This window comes from Schistocerca cancellata, unplaced genomic scaffold, assembly GCF_023864275.1.
Source record: "Schistocerca cancellata isolate TAMUIC-IGC-003103 unplaced genomic scaffold, iqSchCanc2.1 HiC_scaffold_1147, whole genome shotgun sequence".
NCBI classification, from domain to species: Eukaryota; Metazoa; Arthropoda; class Insecta; order Orthoptera; family Acrididae; genus Schistocerca; species Schistocerca cancellata.
In genome coordinates, this window is record NW_026047146.1 from 7,924,066 (window position 1) to 7,946,131 (window position 22,066).

General features: G+C 39.3%; 1 protein-coding gene across 7 annotated transcripts in view; it reads left to right on the top strand.

Annotated features, from left to right (window-relative positions):
- The window catches only part of LOC126159807 (zinc finger protein 99-like), a 161,345-nt gene that overhangs the window by 30,945 nt on the left and 108,334 nt on the right, over window positions 1-22,066 (top strand). For 5 of the 7 annotated variants that reach the window (XM_049916605.1, XM_049916609.1, XM_049916604.1 and 2 more), the window contains 2 exons: window positions 3,753-3,845; window positions 4,770-4,850. In XM_049916605.1, coding sequence (XP_049772562.1) covers window positions 3,753-3,845; window positions 4,770-4,850 — 174 coding nt within the window. Of the gene's footprint in view, window positions 1-3,752; window positions 3,846-4,769; window positions 4,851-22,066 lie in introns of those variants that run through there. The other 2 variants (XM_049916608.1, XM_049916607.1) reach the window with 2 other exon arrangements.

The following is a 22,066-nucleotide window of genomic DNA, read 5'->3' on the forward strand; positions in this document are numbered from 1 at the left end:
AACCCAAGTCTCATGTGGACTGGGCAGTTGCAGTGATAACTGTGCCATCTGGACACAGTGGTCATCACATCTGCATGGTCTACTCTAGCATGCTTCCTGTCAGACCCAAATTCCGAACTTACTCACCACTGATGCAGTGCTCATGCTCATGATCCTCCTTACACATGGTGTCTCACTGGTTCCTGTAAGAGGTAGTGTGGTGTGCGTCTATACTGAAAGGATCGTTGGCTGACATCACCTTAATTATATATGTGGTGTCCATTCTTTCACATATGTCGATGTATCGTCACATCCTGTTCCAACAATCTGAACATGTTTTCCTTACTGCAATCATTTGTCCAGCATCGTGGACATGAATGTGTAATATCAGCATTCCATGTTTGTGATCATTTCTAGGTAAAAACAATTGTCACAATATGGTATAATTTTGCTTGCTGGGATCAACCCACAACAATGGGGACAAACATTCAGCCAGTGTGATATTCCTCCTCTCACTGTGCCATTATGGTCAACACTCACTCATTGTGCAGCTTCATCAATGCATCTGAAAGGGGCAACAGTGCATACTGGGAGCATTAAGTGATTGACTACCGATACCTGGTATCTTCTACTGATTTGAATAAAATATGCTTACCTTTCAGTAGGTAATTATGCATCCCCTACTGTGCTCTGCTGGTGTCACATACTGCAGTTTGAGCCTATGAGACAAGCTGTTGCTGGCCATTCAAAACAAACAAAAGACAACTCTGTAATAGACTGCACGAATCTATGCATTACAGTTTTGTAAATGTGAGGATACATCTCTGAAACTTACTCATTGTTGCTACATAGGGACCCTACCATTTTCCAGAGAATATGTAGTGGAGGTCACAAAACTAATGAAAGGTCTGATCTGAGTCTTAAACTCTGCTCAAAATTAGGTGATAGTAGTTCATCGACAGCTTGACTCTACAAATTAAAAGATGTTCTCTTGCCTCACTTACAAATGTTCATTGCCTCTTCAGCCAACAGCCAAAAAGTGAGCCTAGGATGTCCTCTGAGCCCAACCAACAGATTTTGTTGTTGCACATGAGCCTCAGTTCACAGCTGGCCAATAGAACTTACACCATATCTCATATGAGACAGTGGCAGATACAGAAAAACCTCAAGGAGGGCTCACTAAAGATATCTTGAGCTACCTTTACTTTTACTGTAATAAAAGCTAATCAAGTCATATGGAAAGTGTAAGAAAGTTTTATTTAAAGTGATTACACACATATACATGATATAAAAAAGTTAGAGTTGTGGTCCTGTACTTTAAATGATGAATTCTATGCACCTACTCTTTCTGACAAATTGGTTAATTACATTTTCAGCACGACAAGGAATGCCAGGATGAGTGTCCAACAGAGGTAAGCCATTTAGTCGATCCTCCTTCACTGTTGACCTCAGCCATGTCTTTGTACAACGCAGTGTTGAAAAACGTCTTTCTACTGCAGCAATAGATGTAGGTAGACAAATATATTTTACAGTGTGTGCAAAGTAGGATAGTCAGATATAGGATAGAGAGACAATGCTTGCATAACAAAAACACAATCATTAAGAGCATTTATGCTCGTTGCTTGTATTGAAGAGTCTGTCCCATTAGTCTATTTTTAATCACAAAGTGTGAGTCGTCTTCAAAATACAGTAGTTTGGTTAAGCACCGATTTAGTTTGTGCGCAAGATCATTAGCATCATGTTTCAGTAATTGTGATGGAAAAAGGATGTTGAATTTAAAATGATAAGTATTTTCTTCAGCAAAACCTTCTCTCATGCCAGTCGTAATATGGTCCAGTGTTGGAATAGAAAGTTATTTTCTAATATGCCATAGAATCGTCATTATGATCGCATTATGATGAACGTCGAATCTAATTTTGCTTTTGCCATTGCCCGACGCCCAAGATATGGTCTTGTAAGATTTTGTTGACTGGATACCGTATTTACTCGAATCTAAGCCGCACTTTTTTTCCGGTTTTTGTAATCCAAAAAGCCGCCTGCGGCTTAGAATCGAGTGCAAAGCAAGTGGAAGTTCTGAAAAATGTTGGTGGGTGCCGCCACAACTAACTTCTGCCACGAATATATGTAGCGGTACACAGGCATGCTTTGTAGGCACAAAGATAAATACTGGCACCAAAACCTCTGCGTCATAAAAAAAAAAACGTGGAAGACGAGCTTTTTTTCTCCGCCCCGAGTTTCGACCACTGCATTTTCATATATTATCCAACGAAGTAAATACAAATTCTGTATTGTTCATCTTCGAATGTAGCAGAATTTCAATGTACTACAAAAATCCGACATGCAAGACTGTTTGGGATGTTTGTCAATATGGCCAACTCTACTTTCTGAATTTTTTCCTACCTCTGTGAAGAGATGGTTGCTAATAGGAACCTGATGAAATGTGAATCACATGCAGTATTCTCTTCACCATAAGGTCAGAAATGAAGCAAGGCAACTGACTAGATTTTTAATTCTAAGATGACTCTAATTTCTGTGCAGAATTTGATGTACTAAAGAAGCGGCCGCAAAGATTTTCAAACGGAGAAACATTTTCGCCTAATTCTCGTTCAGAACATGTTCTAACGTACGCTGTCTATTATTTGGTTCTTGTTGATCATTATCGAAGAAAGCAGCAGTGTAAGTAACAACAAATAGTAGTCACTTGCCATTGTTTCTCTAATGAGACGATTACTCTCCCTTTTTTTTAATTGTAAGCGGCGGTAGCGCGCACAAAAGCATGCCTTGCCGCGAGCGGCGACAGGCCGTAAACACGCACTATCTGAAGGCGACAAACAATGCGTGACACAGTACAGTAATGCATATTCAGCTTAGTGACGCAAACACCTATAACAAAGAAAACAGCACTTATCAGATCAAAGCAAAATAAGCAATCGATTGAAACCAGACGAAGCACGTGAAAAAGGAAGGGTACCCGTATAAATACGGATGGAGCTCCTGACGCATAGCAATGGCTACCTGGCAAAGCTTAACTGCTAAGCTTACGACTCGAACCAAACTACTGTAGCTGTATCGTCATTCATTCGACCTAAATTGTGTCTCGTATTACAATGGACCAACTTTGTTTCGATTTGGAGGTGCGGCCTAAAACTTTACTCTCCCCTTGAATTTCAAGTCTCAAATTTCCGGTGCGGCTTAGATTCTGGAATTTTTTTTCCTTTATTTCGAGTCTCATTTTTCAGGTGCGGCTTAGATTCGAGTGCGGCTTAGATTCGAGTAAATACGGTATGTTATGCGCATGTCACTTAGTGTAAATAGATTGATAAGAAAGTCCCCTTTTCTCCCCCTTCTCTACCCCCACCCTCTCCCCCACGCCCCCTGTCTCCCTGCCCCCACGCCCCCTGTCTCCCTGCCCCCACGCCCCCTGTCTCCCTGCCCCCACGCCCCCTGTCTCCCTGCCCCCGCGCCCCCCGTCTCCCTGCCCCCGCGCCCCCCGTCTCCCTGCCCCCGCGCCCCCCGTCTCCCTGCCCCCGCGCCCCCCGTCTCCCTGCCCCCGCGCCCCCCGTCTCCCTGCCCCCGCGCCCCCCGTCTCCCTGCCCCCGCGCCCCCCGTCTCCCTGCCCCCGCGCCCCCCGTCTCCCTGCCCCCGCGCCCCCCGTCTCCCTGCCCCCGCGCCCCCCGTCTCCCTGCCCCCGCGCCCCCCCCCCCCCTTGTATGACTGTGCCATGTAGGAACAAGAGACAGATGCCCTGATACATCACTTTCTTGGTTTTTCAGTTTCTTGAAGACCCAGTAAAGGCTGGCGACCCTAATTTTTGTGTAAAGCAAGACCCCGAACTGAAACACCGTGCTGCTGGATCTGAGCATAATGTAAGTTTTCACACAAGCACTGTATTGTGCAGGAAGTGTAGTAAGAAACTCTAGTTAGATGTGTTATTTGTAGGGTATTACCAATAGTATTTTAACAGCACTTGTAACATGCATATCTTTATGAACCATTACTGTTGCATTAATTTTTTATTGTGATTCTATGTAATGATTTCCTTAAGTACATATTTGGTGTAAACGGAGCAAGGAAGACTTCCTCTTGGAAGTAATTGTTAATCTTGTTACATCTCTGTGTCACAGTGCTGTAACATATGTGGAACTATGACATGTGATGGGTGTATATTCTGGAGTTCCCAGTCACTATTCACTGTAGTATTTACATCATTACTGAAATCCTGCTGTGGAATTCCTTATGATTTTCCTCCAGTACACATGACATAAATTTGCATTGTTCCCTAAAGAGCAGGCACTGAAAATACATGGTGATATGGCTAGAAGCTGTGTAAATAACATTAAATTTGGGTAATTTTGATGATGATGAGTGGAATGCCACATTCATTTGATTAATGACCAAAAATTCCTCTTGTTTATGGGTTTACTGTTGGAAGATTATTTGCATCTTTATATTATCAGAGTTTAATTTTGAAATGTTGCCACACATGTATATCAAATTTGTATATGGGAATACAACCATCTGATAGAGTAGGCCATAGTGCCTCTGAAATCAGAGTGGATTATGTGACAGCAATAGAAAATAAAGTATGCCAAATAAGTACTGCACAATGGCTGATAGCAAAATCAGGGGCAATAGAACTGATTTTGATGCATTCTGACACACTCTCTTCACAATTGATAAGAATCTCTGCAAAGTTGGATGATACTAATGAGAAAAGAATATTGAGAGCTGTCATATACACACAGAAGATAGCAAGCAGTTATAATTCGCAGATTGTGTTCTTCTTTCAGTCTGTTGAAGATCCATTGGGAATATCTTTGGCCACTGATTTTATCAAGGAGGATCCTGAATTAAATATAACTGAGAATACTGTAAGTATTTACATCTCTGATGTATTGCATGTATTCAAGTAGTAAGTCTTTTGTTAAATGTGTAGAGCAAAAGATGCATTGCAGTGGAATTGTCACAGATTGTCAGTTCTTTGGAATTTGTTGCTGTTCGTAATTGTAGAGTATTCTTGTACTCCTGCACTTGACTTTCATATCACCTCTTACATTCTGACTGTTTTAAATAGAAGTGGAAGGGGACTAGTGGCTGGTATAATCCTGTTCTCAGTAGCCCTTGTTGTTATCAACTACATTGTATAATGGTTGTCTGTAATGGTCGCGAAATTCACATTTAGATGAAGTGTAAGTTTTAATAGTGTAGGTGATTTGAAAAATATTCCTACTTTCAACAACTTCTGATGAATAGAATTCAAAAGAACACTGGCTGTTCTTATCTTTTGTGTGAATCATAATTATTCTTGAGTTTGCCCTAAAATTTTTTTGGGATTTAAAAAACAGAGATAAAATTTGTGGGTTCTAGATCAGCCCCGATATGTTGGCCACAACCTGTATATATTGTGGCAGCTTCTGTGGTACCTGTTGTATTACTTATAAAATTTTCATTAATAGAAAAACTCATAGATTTTAGTGAATGATTGTACATAGCTGAAGCCATGTATGGCCTCACCATTCGAGTCCTGGCAGATCTGAAGAAGAAAGATTATTTTTTTAAATATGCTTTATGACCTTGCTAAGGGAAGGAGAAGCTCACATTGATAAACATGTCACAAGAATGAAATTAGACAAATATTGGGGAACATTCAACACACATTTGCGAAGGTTAGGTACTGGCTCACTCTTGATCTGATTGTTCATAAACAAACTTTCTGAAGTTATAAAGGATTTTTCAGGCCCTGAAATATTCGCTTCTTCAGACACTGGAATGTGTGGTGATTATACAAGCATACAGGTCTAGGATCCAAACTATCATGCTAGGGACAGCTCAGAGAGTATATAAAGGAGTGTAGCTGATTCACAGCTAACAGGCCAAGACTTAAATGTCACAGGGACTCATGTTATGCCATTTTAAACAAATGAAAGGGATGCATTGGCATCACAAGTAGACAGGACAGTAAGTGAAACAGTAGTAGTATTGTTCCACAAGAAGGATTTTACAGAAATGAGAATGCTGCACATAGTAGTCAGGGATGTGCATATGAGGAGTTCGGCTAAAACAGTGATCTGTAGGGTGTCCTAGGGCATAGCTGTAGTTGTCAAAGTGGCTGGATTGTAGTTGGTGACCACTTACCATGAAAATACAAAAGGCCATACTGGCCTTCATATGCAGCCCAAGAGATCACAGGTCAAACAAGATGTCTCCATGGTACCAGGGCCAGAGGTTCAAGGATAGTGTCTACTGCATGGAATGCTGCTCCCATAGCAAGTGTGAAGAACAGTGTGTTGCTGATTGTGTGGTCTGGAATACCATGTCATGTGGTTGGCACTGAAATCACTGATGTTGTACCCCACTTGTTACTTTGAAAATACGTAAATTAGATTAAACAGTGGTAGACACCTGAGAAATCTACGAATAGGATGTGTGACCATAACAGTGATGCTGAGTAGTACATGCAGTTGTGCAGTAAATATCTCAGCTCAGTCAGCTAGAGTGGACATGCAACCTTTGTGGTCTCGGGAGCATAAAATGCAAGAGCTTAATAATGATGCAGAAAAATAGGGCTGGCCATTTTGATACTGACACATGGCCAGCAAGATTCTGTAGTAATTGCGGAATTGGGAATTTTATTAGGTAATTGCATGAGAAGCTAGAGCAAGATGGCAAATTAATACTTTGTTGGAGAAGCAGTTCAGTGCCAGGCTGCTACATCTGTTACTGGTAGGTTCAAACAACACACAAGTGTAACGGAGATCCTTCAGGAACTCAAATGGAATTCACAGAGGGAAGGTGATGTTCTTTCTAGAAACACTATTGAGAAAATTTAGAGAACTGCCATTTGAAGCTGACTGGTGAACGATTTTGTTGTTTCCAACATACACAGCACATAATGACTATGAAGGTGAAATTTGAGAAGTCAGGGCTGATTGAGAGGCACATATACAGTCTTTTTCACTCGTATTTGTGAGTGGAATGGGAACGGAAATCACCAGCAGGGTTATGGGGTACCCTTTTTGATGTGCCATTAAGTGGATAGCAGAGTATAGATGTATGTGGAAATTCTAGGTAAAATAAGTATCTGACCAATGTAGTAGGAGCAACAATGATCAACACCTTCAACCCATTACATGCAGTCTCCCATCCTTCATCAAAGACACCAACCACTTTCTCGAACGCCTGGAATCCTTACCCAATCCGTTACCCCCAGAAACCATCCTTGTAACCATTGATGCCACTTCCTTATACACAAATATCCCGCACGTCCAGGGCCTCGCTGCGATGGAGCACTTCCTTTCACGCCGATCACCTGCCACCCTACCTAAAACATCTTTCCTCATTACCTTAGCCAGCTTCATCCTGACCCACAACTTCTTCACTTTTGAAAACCAGACATACCAACAATTAAAGGGAACAGCCATGGGTACCAGGATGGCCCCCTCGTACGCCAACCTATTCATGGGTCGCTTAGAGGAAGCCTTCATGGTTACCCAGGCCTGCCAACCCAAAGTTTGGTACAGATTTATTGATGACATCTTCATGATCTGGACTCACAGTGAAGAGAGAACTCCAGAATTTCCTCTCCAACCTCAACTCCTTTGGTTCCATCAGATTCACCTGGTCCTACTCCAAATCCCATGCCACTTTCCTTGATGTTGACCTTCACCTGTCCAATGGCCAGCTTCACACGTCCGTCCACATCAAACCCACCAACAAGCAACAGTACCTCCATTATGACAGCTGCCACCCATTCCACATCAAACTGTCCCTTCCCTACAGCCTAGGTCTTCGTGGCAAACGAATCTGCTCCAGTCCGGAATCCATGAAGCATTACACCAACAACCTGACAACAGCTTTTGCATCCCGCAACTACCCTCCCGACCTGGTACAGAAGCAAATAACCAGAGCCACTTCCTCATCCTCTCAAACCCAGAACCTCCCACAGAAGAACTACAAAAGTGCCCCACTTGCGACAGGATACTTTCCGGGACTGGATCAGATTCTGAATGTGGCTCTCCAGCAGGGATACGACTTCCTCAAATCCTGCCCTGAAATGAGATCCATCCTTCATGAAATCCTCCCCACTCCACCAAGAGTGTCTTTCCGCCGTCCACCTAAACTTCGTAACCTCTTAGTTCATCCCTATGAAATCCCCAAACCACCTTCCCTACCCTCTGGCTCCTACCCTTGTAACCGCCCCCGGTGTAAAACCTGTCCCATGCACCCTCCCACCACCACCTACTCCAGTCCTGTAACCCGGAAGGTGTACACAATCAAAGGCAGAGCCACGTGTGAAAGCACCCACGTGATCTACCAAGTGACCTGCCTACACTGTGATGCATTCTATGTGGGAATGACCAGCAACAAACTGTCCATTCGCATGAATGGACACAGGCAGACAGTGTTTGTTGGTAATGAGGATCACCCTGTGGCTAAACATGCCTTGGTGCACGGCCAGCACATCTTGGCGCAGTGTTACACTGTCCTGGTTATCTGGATACTTCCTACTAACACCAACCTATCCGAACTCCGGAGATGGGAACTTGCTCTTCAATATATCCTCTCTTCCCGTTATCCACCAGGCCTCAATCTCCGCTAATTTCAAGTTGCCGCCACTCATACCTCACCTGTCATTCAACAACATCTTTGCCTCTGCACTTCTGCCTCGACTGACATCTCTGCCCAAACTCTTTGTCTTTAAATATGTCTGCTTGTGTCTGTATATGTGTGGATGGATATGTGTGTGTGTGTGCGAGTGTGTACCCGTCCTTTTTTCCCCCTAAGGTAAGTCTTTCTGCTCCCGGGACTGGAATGACTCCTTATCCTCTCCCTTAAAACCCACATCCTTTCGTCTTTCCCTCTCCTTCCCTCTTTCCTGATGAGGCAACAATTTGTTGCGAAAGCTTGAATTTTGTGTGTATGTTTGTGTTCGTTTGTGTGTCTGTCGACCTGCCAGCACTTTCATTTCGTAAGTCACATCATCTTTGTTTTTAGATATAAATGTACATATACATACATACAAAATAATCTATTACTAGTTCCCTTAATTAGCCGTGCGAGTAGATTAGCACTAGTCACAAACAGCTGGTTGTCACTACACTTCACAGAGATAAATCCCTGTGGGAGCTTCTGCCTTAAGATTTGCAGTGTGGCTCATCCCACATCCATCCACGTCTTCATTTATGGAATGCAATGTGTAAATTAAAGAATGAATAAATGAATAACATTCACACCATATCTCTAGCCATGGCAGAGATTACAGTGTTGTAAGCAAATTTAATTTTCTGAAAAACATTGTGGAACATTCAATAATAGGTGCAACCCATCAAGACAAATTAAGATCATCATATTTCACTGAAAGAAGTTATACCTGTATAAGCAATTCCTCGAGGATGTTTAAAATCATCAGATTTCACAAGACTATAACTTTATTTATTACAAAGGTACAGAATTGGAGTCACATTTGTATTTCTATACATGCCTGCAAAGCCTTTATTTCCAAAGGAACCATATGATTTTCATGTTGCTCACATTTTGTGTGTGTGTGTGTGTGTGTGTGTGTGTGTGTGTGTGTGTGTGTGTGTGTGTGTGTGTGTGTGTGTGTGTGCGCACACACATAAAACATTAAGGTACTTTTCACAGCTATGTTTAGGACCAGATTCGTCATTTACTGATCACAAATATCAAAATCCTTTTCTACACATTTAAGCATCCAGACAATAGACTTGATCCACACATTTGCAAGCATGTCAGTTTAGGAAACTCAATGCTGTTCCCATGTAGCATCATAGTTCATCCAGTGTTATTGGTGGAGCCTGTCACAAACACCAACCAATATAAAAAAGATACCATACTGTGAAATGAAGCAAATTTCATGGTCAGGTCTGCAGACCCTTTAGCTGATCAATGCTGGTTCCAGTGCAGTGGTATACCATCCGTATGAACAATTATATTTCTGATAATTTCCCATCTCTTCGGTTTTTTGACCATCTAAGTGTTTTCTAACATTGTCAACTTTCTTCAATTTGTTACAGAATTTGCTCCTCTTCAGATTCAGTTCAGTGATAATCTCATCAAACTGTTCATCACATTACTTACGTTTAGTAATAACTCCTGATCACTACCAACAAATTTCCTGCCCCATATTGCACAGCACTTTACCCTTATCAATGTTGCAGCTACCAGTTCAAGTCATCCCTTGAAGACTCATTTTATAAGATGGAAAAGCAATGAGAAATGGCCTGCTACTAGAAGAAGTAGACACTACTGGTCACACACTAAATGAAACATACTGCATCCAATTCCTTGGTGTCTGCTTGCGTTTCAATTGAAATGGGGTCCACCAATTCGTAAAATTGTCAAGTTGATCCCCTCAGCATTACTCACCTATAGGCAATTTCAGTGGCATCTTTTGGAGTTTTCACTTGTTTTTGGAATTATCTTCTGGGAAAGCCAAACAGAAATAAATAAAATATTAATGTTATTTAATGTGAAAGGCAATAGGAAGTTTCATAGTGACATGTAGATGCAAAGTGTTCACATCACATTCCTACTACAAGCTTGTATAGGATAAATACTAATTTGTTCATTGCTGCCATGTCCTATAAGATTATCCTATAGGCTAGGACTGAGAGAAAGCGTGCTGGGAAGCATTTCTGCATGTAGACACTCTGGAGGAACATTCATTAATTGCAGGGCAGAGAGAGATGAGCTTTTTGGTTATCTCATTCTCATGCTGGTCCCTCCTTAATTTATTATCGATTTGAATGCCTAAGAACTTAACTCTTGGAACCTCATCCAGTGTCTGTCATTGATATCTACTTGTATCTGTAAGTCATTTGAATTTGTTTGGAATTGCTTGATGTATGTTTTTGTAAGTATAAAGGTTGAATTTTTGTGCTGTTGCCTGTAAACCAGTTGCAAGCATGTTCCATTATTCTCCTGGCTGTTTCTAGTATGAGCGTGTTTGGCCATTATCAGTGAACTAATTATCGGCAAGCATTGCAGATTTTGAAGGCGTCTCCAATGGCTTTAGCACAACATTTATGTAGGTCAGTCCTGTGGGACATCATATGTATTGTTTCCCCATTCTGTATTCAGTTTTCCTCCCAAGGTATCATTTATCACTATGACCCAGTTTATTGTTGTTAAGCTAAGATTCAGTTCTTGTAAGTGTAATTCATTTAACATGACAACACTTGTAGTTTCCCCGAGTAAAGGAAGATTAAGGCTTTAATGTGATGCCAATAAGTTTTCTCCACTTCTATGTGACTTGTACAGTTACAGAATGAAAAAGTCATCCCAGCATTGGGGGACTGCTGTAAATAGTGAAGGGGAACATTTTTTTGATTATTTAAGTCTCTTATTTGTATCTCTTATATATTAAAATTAGGTAAATATGCCATGAACCATATACCAACCAAATAATTGCTGGAAATGGGTACATATGCCTTACCTTTTTTCATTTTGTTGGTAAACTGTGTTTCCTTTCATCACTGTCTAACCAGTATGTATAATGTTCAAAACAAAACTTGGTCTGTTAAGCCCAGTGTCTGAATACACATGTTGCAAACACGGGTTGGTATTGTACATATCTTTTGCAACACAGTTAACTCAATGGATGTGTGCTAAGTCTTCAATGATGAATCATATTGTCTTTAGTTGTCAAGTTTATAAAGAATATAATATTTTCTCAAAACAATTCTGATCTACAAGTAAGGTTATGGCTGAGTAAATGTCAGAACATTCTTAATTTCTTGTCGTAAAATGATGTGGTTCTGTTGAGAGGTTAATGTAATCTGTCCACTATTGATTCTCATAATATTTGAGGAGTAGTGTTTGGGTCAGCAGTGTTGTGACAGTTAACCAACATAAAAGCTAATTACTCTTGTTGTGAAGTATCGGTTAAAATAATTTTAATGAACAACCCATAGGGTGCATTGAAATATTTTGTAGGTTATCAACTAAATTTGTTTACTTCGTCGTAGAAATGACTGAACTACTAAATATCCACCAATTGATGTTGGAAATAATTTGATTTTGTTGTATGATCAGTAGGCCTGGTAGTTGCAGTGGATAGAGATACAATTATTTCTTAATGGAATACAACAGTATAGTTACTCATTAAATGTTAGTTGAATCGAAAGTACAATTCAGCTGAGGTAAAAGTGATTCCAAGTTTTCTCTTGGGCAATCACATGTTTGGAAAGTGAGTTTCATTCATTGTCATAGTAACAGTTCCTTTTCTAAATGATTGATAATGGGTTCACACAATTGGCCGTGTGGAATTAAAGATAGCTTCTGAAAGAATTTCTTAAAATTATGTTTAAATCAGAAATTATTTGAATTGCACACTCCTTTAAAATCCAAATACATAAGGAATATATTAAATTAGGCATGAAATAATTGAATCTAAAACTTAATATCTTGAAGATAAAAGTAAAAAACTAATTGCATTTGGGACACTATAGATTCTATACATAGCTCACACAAATAGCATTAGTCATAATGCAATTTTTGATACTCAAAAAAACTAAAACTATACATAAATCATACGATTTAAATACATGAGTCTTTCGGTTTTTCATTATATTACATTTTCTTCTTAAAAAAAATAATTCATCTTGCAACACAGTCATAGGTCCCAATTCTAAAGACATAAGCAATATCTGATGCTTTTTAAATGATCATTGGTTAATTTATTAATGTTCAAATTTGTTCAGTTCTAACAAAAAGTGCTGTCACTTTTGTATTTTGTGGAAAAATTGTAGCCTTTGGAATGGGTTTCAAAAACATTACCATAGGTTCTGCATTTTCAGAGATGCCATAGAAATTGTTTTATACCTCTCTCATTTAAAATTTCTACAATGACAAACAGTCCAGGATTTATCAAATCAATATGCACATTCTTGACAGCTATAGTGTCTTCGTCTGCAGCATTTGATCCTCACAAGAATCATTTTCCACCTCTGAATACCAAGCACATCTTTGATGGGTTGCATACTTAGTTGCGAGAAGATGTTTGGTTTTATCAAGCTTCTGGGTTGTTGTGACAACAATATTATGATAGCTTAAGGTAAAAAATAATAATAGTTTTGAATATGAGCAAAAACATTTGACCTGAATGCGAGTTAAACTCACTCAGTTGTTCAGAAACCATCTTCCAGTACCATAAAACATGGTTTTTACTTGAATCCGAGTTTGTGCCATTTATAAAAATCTGTAGCTCAGCCAGCATACCATTTTCTGTGTTTCATCTGTTCCACACGCCTCTCCTCATTGTACCACAAATAGCATCCATGACAACTTTACCATGTCACACAGCAAAGAATAACAGTCCATTTCCACTTTAAATACTCTAGAACACAAACTGGATAATGTGTACTTTTTTCAAATATAGAAGTAGTACAGCCATCTCAATGAACTTTAAAATTTTTTTAGATGTGAGATCTTCTTATTTACATCAGGTATTATTTATATGAGAACACAGCAACAGAAACTGTTTCATGTGTTAGATCTCATTAGTGATGATGGCATGATAAAATGTTCCTGCAGCATCCAGGCACAACCTGCAAAGCCTGTACTTATTCATGTTATGAATGAGCACTTTGACTTTGGTCTTCGTTAATCATAGACACACTATCTACAAAGTCAGTCTGTAGATCTTCAGATTAGAGAAATCCATTTTGCACATATCCCCAAATCAGCAGATTGTGAGTTTTCTATGAAGCAGAGAAATATTAAATATAAAATTTCTTTATAAATTTCTGACACTACGTCAGTGATGCTACCATTAACTTCTGCATATTTTTGTTGCCTGTCAACATCAATCAATTTTTTTTCCATTTTACTTGTTTGTCAGTCAACTTCATTCTTTAATGTGGAGTGAAGTTTAGGAGTTACAGTTTTTACACTTTATACATGAGTTCGTAGTACACATGAATTATCAGTAGACTACATGTTCTAGTAACTCCTTACCTCATAAAAAAATGCTCTTTTCAGTGCATTCACCAGATAATAAGAGTTGGCATGATACCTTCATACATACATTGAGGTGTATTCAAAACGAACAAAATGTGTAATAAATAAAGTATTTTTTATTTGTCCTATTTCTGTATCTGCCTAAAATTGCTTATAAGCTCCCTGAGCTGAAAATACCATGTAGTACTTTTTGCAAAACTCTGTGCATCTTTGTCTTCTGATCTTTAAATAATCTGTCAGGTGCTTCACAGATTGTCATCTCTGTTGTAAAAAAATTCAACTGTTTGCTTCTTTTTTTCTGAAACCTTGTTATCCAGTTCATGTTGTTAATGTGTGCTTAAACATTATGGAAGTTGTTCCACTGGGACAATTAATTTGTTTGTTACTGCATATTTCCATGTTGGGCTCTCTGGATGTAGTTATTTCAATCTTTTCATTGCTTTTCCTAAAGTTTATGGGGATTAGTATGAACGTAAATAGGGTTCTGATGATTACACTCCAGTGACATGAGTGGTTGTGCATTTACATTACTTGTACATACTCTTCACAACAGTTTTTCCTCTTTACCTTTATTTTAAATCTAGACATTTGCGAAGTTGTTCTCTTCCCTTTCTTCTGGAGTCTTGTGATATTTGATTGTCTTTTTCTCTACACTGAACCAATTGTAATTGATTTGCTTACAGTTTTGCAAAATTTCTCTCTCTCTCTCTCTCTCTCTCTCTCTCTCTCTCTGTCTGTCTGTCTCTCAAATTTACTTTCCATTATGTTTAACAGAAAACTAGTAATAATAATGTGTAACAATGCACGAGCCTTCATATACAGACGTATTACTATGTAAATTATTCAGTAAATGAAACTTTTATTGTTTCATCCACAAAATAATTCTGCCATAAATTCTTTGCTTTACAGCACATCTTTTTTAAATTGTTTAGGTTAAAGTTGCCTAACAAAAAATTTAAACATTCTTCCTGACCTACCTTCTGTGTAGTAAGAATCCTTGATGTTAAATTCATCTTTGGATATCACAACTTAATCAGTATTTTTAGTTCCATATCTGGCAGCAAACATGATGAATTTAAACTTAAAATGCCTCTAACACTGTAGCCAAACAAAATGTATTTTGTAACATGGTCTACGCAGTTCAAATCAGCACACAGGAAGTGTCATACTGTTTAGTACATCAGGTATGTAATGTGAAGACAAAGATTCTTCATATCATTGTAACCTCTACTTGTAACTTTCAAAAAATAGATGTGGGAAATTATTTACATTTTTGCTCTTCAGGCAGGAAAATAGATAACACAGATAAACCTTGATGCAAAAACACAGATAAGGTTCAGAAAATTATATTTTACTCTCCTGTTCACATTTTGGATTTGCTCAAAACTACAAATTTGTCAGACAAAATGGCTGGTTTTCACTTAACTTCAGGAGTTGAAATAGCTAGTACTGACAATACATGTACACAAAGGTACAAGGAACTTCCCTAGCTTTTGGAACTATTATTTCCTTCATCTGGAAAGAGTTAGTAACAGATACAGGAAGGTTAGGAAAGAAGGGCAGGTCACTGAGACCTAAAGTGTCACTCACAAGGAAACATCACCAATTTGACTTTATATTTTATACATAACAAAAGCATACAATGTTTTATGGACTATGACACACTTTTTTCTTAAAAAAAAATCTTACATCATTCAGGTGTGTCTTATACTCAAAATTAATTTTAAAATGTCCAGTGTTTGATTGAAAATTCCTGCCAGGCTTAAAGGCCATATATTCAATGCTGTGGGAAACCTATAACTATCTGGCAACACGATTCAACTGGCAGCAGCAGTGCACCAATGCAATGAACATGAGCTGTAGAGCTTAACAAGCTCGTTAACACTGTCCCCGTCCTGCCCCGCCATCACAAACCTAGAACACTGTCAAGCATATGATGTATCACAGCAGTCTACAGTGCCAGTGAACTTGAACTGAAAGTGATTTGTATTATTGATAACAGGAGAGTATTTTCTTTAGTAGTTTATTAATGAAAAAAATAGGGGTTTCATATGATGTGGGCTATAAATTGAAGATAATAGCATATGCAGACCAATATGGAAACAGAGCAGCTGAGTGGCATTTTGGTCCTCCTCCAACAGAAAGAGCCATTCGTGATTGGCTTGCCAGTAAAGAAGAACTGAAAAAATGAGCAAGACTACATGTGCCAATTGAGGACTGAATGCAAAATGGCCTAAACTAATCTTATATCCAGAATTAAAGCAACAAACTACTACTTCCCCATCCTGTGTTTCATTCACAATACAATCCTACAAACTGTAACCAGATGTCCATATGATCGTGTTCTGCATGGAAGATGGCATTCTGGTCAACTGACAACTTTGCCAATGATTTCAGGGGACGTATGAAATGAGGTAGTGTTTGTTGGGTAACCTCACATTCAGAATCACCATGTACACAGCTACAGAGAGTCAGTTTGACACAGAGAAAATGCCTACTAGACTTGGCATTGGAGGGCCATAGAAAGAAAGGAAGCAGGACAGTCAAAAATTGATGTGGCCTGATGGCTTAGTGTGAATAGTGCTGTTTCTTGGATGTAACTACAGTTCATAGAGACTGAAACTGTATCCCAAAGTCCAGGTCAGGGTCGACAACATGTGACTTCTAAAAAGAGGACTGTTATTTGGCTGTAAGGTCACAACAGACTGCCTTTGTACTGCACGGTAGCTGGCATATAAGCCTGCAGCATCCGCTGGACATGTTGTATCAAGGTAAACTGTGTGCAGATGGCTGTGGCAAAGTGGCCTTTATTGTTGGAGACCTGCTGTATGTCTACCTCTGACACATCGTCACAGAAGGCAATGTCAAGAGTGAGCAGGCAGCTTGCTTGTGACTAAGGGCAGCCTGCCCCGTCTTGTGTTTGAATGGTGGACTCCATGCTGCATTCCAGGATGTCACTGTGGGTGTCACAGGTGTGTGGTGTTGGCTGTGATAGTGGGACAAGTAGCATACAAACTGCTTAGTACTTCTACACTTCAGATTGTTTGTTTAGTGTTTAAGGCATGTATTGTAAATACTAATCTGGTGGCAAGTGATGAAAAACTTCCATCTTTCCACTAGCATGTTGCAACACTGGCTGTTGCTATACTATGCCCAGCTGGCTCTGCTTTGCAAAGCAAGTTGGCCATGTTTTGCTTTTCAATGCATAACACCGTCACCCATGTGCATCTGGCTGTTCTTCTGCTGTAGCATATTTTTTGACCAATTATGGTCAATACACTACATTGACCTTTTTATCAAGACTCTGTCTCTTGGATTGACCAAACTATACTACCCATTAAACCAGAGTTGCTGGCAACAAGTATTTCCGGCCTTATTTCACCACTTATGTATCGTTCTAACAACTTAACCCTTTCACTGAATCTTATAAATTTCCATAGGGCCCCTTGCCCTGCACCTTGACTGAAACACCATGGTACTAATGTCATTACTGTGCTTCTTGCACAATTTTTTCCAACTTTATACATCTCACTTAAAAGCGAAAATAAATTGATTGTTCTTCATACTATATCACTGTGCATTCTGCTGCTTTTATGCTTGGGTTATCCAACACAGTGGAACCTGAACTATGGCTGGATCCAAACTCGGCCGTGTTCTTTGTTTTTTGTGTACCAGAACAACACCAGGCTCAGCAGAACAAGTGACGCTGCAGTGGTTGGTATGACAATGGTGAGTGTTGTCTCATTCTGGTGCTGATTTTCACAATATGAATTTACATGTTGCAATAATGTTTCCAGGGAGATTGGTCCCTCCTGCTGGTTCGGAAGTGTGGTTACAGATTACATTAGTTCTGGCTCTAGAGTTTGATTTAAGCTGGGCGGTTTGCGGCAGGTGGCACTTCCATGGGCTCTTCTGGCCAGTACAAATGTGGCTGGGAAATGCTCAAGTGAGTTATCCCTGCAATCATGGTGGACAGGCAGAAAGTAGGCCCCATTACTTTGGACACTGTTCCATTTAATAAGAAAGCATTCACCTTTCATTCTACCCTCATTGCTGATGTACCCCTCCACTTCTTGTAACAACTAGCTGCTACTACCATCTTGACAAAGCCCATGTGCCTCGATATGCTGAAAGTACAATTCTGGCTGGACCACTTTTTAATTGTATTCTCTTTCCTCCTTTCTCCCATTATCAATTTCACTGCACAGGAATCCTGCCCCACTCATATTACCATACGCAGACTGACTATGATTTTCTCTCGGTGGCATTTTTGTAACTTTGCTTCCTCCATTTCTACATATCTTCCTTCATCTTTTGCAGTTAATGACAGTCGCTGAGTTTTTACTCTTACAAATTTCTTCAGTGTTCCCCTTGTGACGAGTTATGCATGAATTATGTAGCACTCATGATGTTCTTGTTTCCCTGCTACTGTTACAGAAATGGAAATAGAAACTTTTCTTCCATCAGTTCTCAATGATGCTGTGGCTTCTCCAAATTAGAGGGCAAGCCTTTGTGCTCAGGTTCTGAAACCAACCTCAACTTCGGTGATAGTTCCTTCTATCCTTAGACCCTTTAAATACTTCCCTTCTTGCAACAAATTTACCCCTAGCCGGAACACTATCTTCTATGGACTGCAACCATTTTAATAACTACTTCCCTCTCTAAGACTTCTACTTGGATTTGTAGTTCTTCGATATTCTGAGTAATATGTAATACTGCTGGTTTTCTACTTCAGCTATCTGCATTCCCATGCTTCTTCTCAGTTTTATGAATAAGTTCAAAATCAAATTCACTTAGCCTTGCTGCCTATCATGTCAACCTATTGGGAAGGATTCTTTAACCCCAACAACTATTTTAATGCCATATGATCTGTTATTACTCTGAATGTTTTACTGTACAGATAAAATTTGAAGTATGAAAGTCCATAAATAAGGTTAACTTCCCATTCTCCATTGTGGAATAATTTCATTCTTCAGAATTCAGTTGCCTTGAGCGTAAGCTACTGGATGTTCTACACATTCTACCTCTTCTGATAAGAGACAGGCTGGTGCATGAATTTACGCATCACATAATAAAATAAATTCTGTATTAAAATCTGGAAATGCTACAATTGGACTCAATGTTTAAGCTTCTTTTAGCTCCTCAAAAGCATGCTGGCACTGTTCTGACCACACAAATTTTGTACCCTTCTTCTAACAATTGTCAACCTTTTGGCAGTATCCACACATCCTTTTACGAACTGGTGGTAATAGGTCACAAGTCCAGAGTGACTGCAACTCTTTTACAGATTGTGGTACGGGAAATTCCCATACTGGTCTAATCTTGGTCTGTGTTACATCCATCTTTTGATATGTCTTAGGTATGCTATCTATTCCATCAAAAAGTCACTTTTTTGTACTCACTGTTAACTTCACTGCTCTTAACCTTATGAATACTTCCCTTAAGCACTGCATATACTGTCTGCTGTCACTTCTATAGACAATTATTCCATCAAGATACACAGCATTTCCATGGTTTCAAACTTCTGAGAATTGTGTCCAACAATCTCTGAAATGTTATACAGGTGCATTTTTTTATGAGGATGGCATCCTTCTGATTTGGTAGTGTCCCCATGGTTCCAGAAATGCTGTTTTGTGTCAGTCCTGTGACACAGGCTGTATCTGGTGATACTCACTCTGCAAATCCATTGTTGAAAAGTATTAGGATAGCTCTAAATGATCCATAGTTTCTGTGATGTTTGGGAAATGGTAAGCATCCATTATGGTTTTCTCATTTAGGTGTCTGTAATCAAACCAAACCTATATTTTTGGCACAAATATTCCTGCCCAATGTTGACATCACATTCTTCAAGTATTCCATCTTTCAGCTGTTGATCGATTTACAACTTCAAAATTGGGTGAAAGTTGCTAGCTCTTCTGTATGGTTTGTGGTAGACTGATGACTCATTTCATATTGGTATGCAGTGTTGTGTAATATGCGTACCTGATAATGGTCCTTTTGGAAAAAATAAACCATTGAATTCCAAAAGTAGTTTTGTCATCTGTTTGCTCTTGTTTCCCTCTAGATGCTTCACTTTTGCTCCTTATACAGTTTCAGTGATGTCTGGCAATTCTCTGTGGCTGACACCCCATATGTTCCATTCTTCTTCCTCCAAGGTATTCGTATTGGAGATTAACAACAGGTGTGTTAATCATGTGCCCTCTGTGCTGAAATGGTACGTAGAAACAGGTATGGGCATGATATGTCTGTTAAATAAACAACCCACCTGATCTAATATTTAATTCTGTTCTAATGGTTCCATCACACACAAAATTCCTGCCGGCAAGCTGGACTTGACACTGACCCAAAGAAATTTCCCAGTACCCTTAGATACATAATCATGCAAATCAAGTCTTAGTATAGTTTTCATGGTTTAATTGGTTCATCTTTCGCAATAGACTCTTCTTGTCACCTCTCTACCATGACTTAACCAAACTGAAGCATTTTTCTGCCATGTTCCACCCTATGTAGCTGGAAGTTGAGTATGGCACAATGCTGATAAGGAAATCTAATCCAGAATCATGTTTTACCCCTCAGTTGAATGTGACACAATCTCTAATCATTGTTTAAATTAAGCTGTATTCAGGTGGATGCCTGTGTCCACAGTCCTAATGGTGTGATGATGTCTTTATTCCCACTCCATGCAGTCTGTACTTTGGTGGGTCCAATTGCGTACATTTCACCAGATCACTACTGGTGACTGAAACATTCTCCCGTGTCCAATGATATCATGGAATCATTTTTGTTCCTATTCTTCTTATCCCAAACAGATCTTATGGCATCCACATCTGCATACAATTTTGTATCTAGTCTTACTGGGAAGACTATAGGTGGACCAGGGGTTCCAGCTAGTGTTCAATACCTTATATCTACCTGCTCCTCTACTTTTAAAACTGTTACTTCTTCTTTCTTTATTCACATCACCCTGAGGCTGGCAACACTTTGTCCTTACATGGCCTGTTTGTCCAAACTTGAAATGTTTTATATTAGCTGCAAACAGTGTCCATTTGCCCTGTATTCCAGTAGACAAATTGATCTCCTAACACACTGTAGTTACCGCACTGCTGTGCGCAAATCTGTCAGACACCCTGTCCACACACATTCTGACATTTCTGCATGCAGCCCTCTTAAAAAAGCTTTGAAGACCCTCTGCTATGCTTCTTGCAAAATAATGTCATTAACTTCAGCATCCTGCCCCAATGCACAGGTATGTCCATTGATTTTCCTTATCCTATCTGCAAATTCTTCCACAGTTTCTTTATTTCTCTTAGTTATTACTGCAAATTGTTCCCTATAGTGTCTGGCACTATTTTGATCCATATATCTTAGAATTAACCCTTCTTTAAATTCTACGAATATTGTGGCTCCCTTCACAGCTCCTGTATACCCTAAATATGTTTTTACTTCCTTTGTTAGCATCAGTTTTGTAACAGTCAATAATACCTCATTAGACCAACCGTGCATCTGAGCCAGATATTGAAGGTGAAGACATGCTCATTGTTGGTTGTTTTACCAGGACAAGGACCAATTAAAATTTTGTCAGACAAATGTACACTGTGTTGAATGATCGTGATCCTGTCAACCCACAAAGTTCCTTATTTTCTGCTGGTAATTCTGTTACCTTCTTGAACAATATGCATACTACTTCTGATTGTGGTACACCTTGTGTCTCTGGTTCTATTCAAGCTTTGTCCTTGACAACACTCACTTCGAGAACTAACATTCACAAGACAAGAAGACAAAATACATTAACTTAATTCTTACATGTAATTATGAGCCATATTGTCTCCCAGCACTGCCTAGCCATGTGGCCCAAATGATTACATGTGTAACACTTTCCTAGAAGTGATTTCATACATTGCACTTATGACCCTTGAGATTACACTGTGCACATCTAACAGTCACTAACTAGTCATACCTTCCATTACCTCTAAGAGTAGAAAAATCCACTGGTTCTCTGTTCACAATAAAATCTACGTTATAAAATTCATGTCTGTCAGATGGTTTTTCTATGACCAAAATATAAGGATTTTCTTTTTCTTTAATTCACTGTAACATAGCGTGTAGG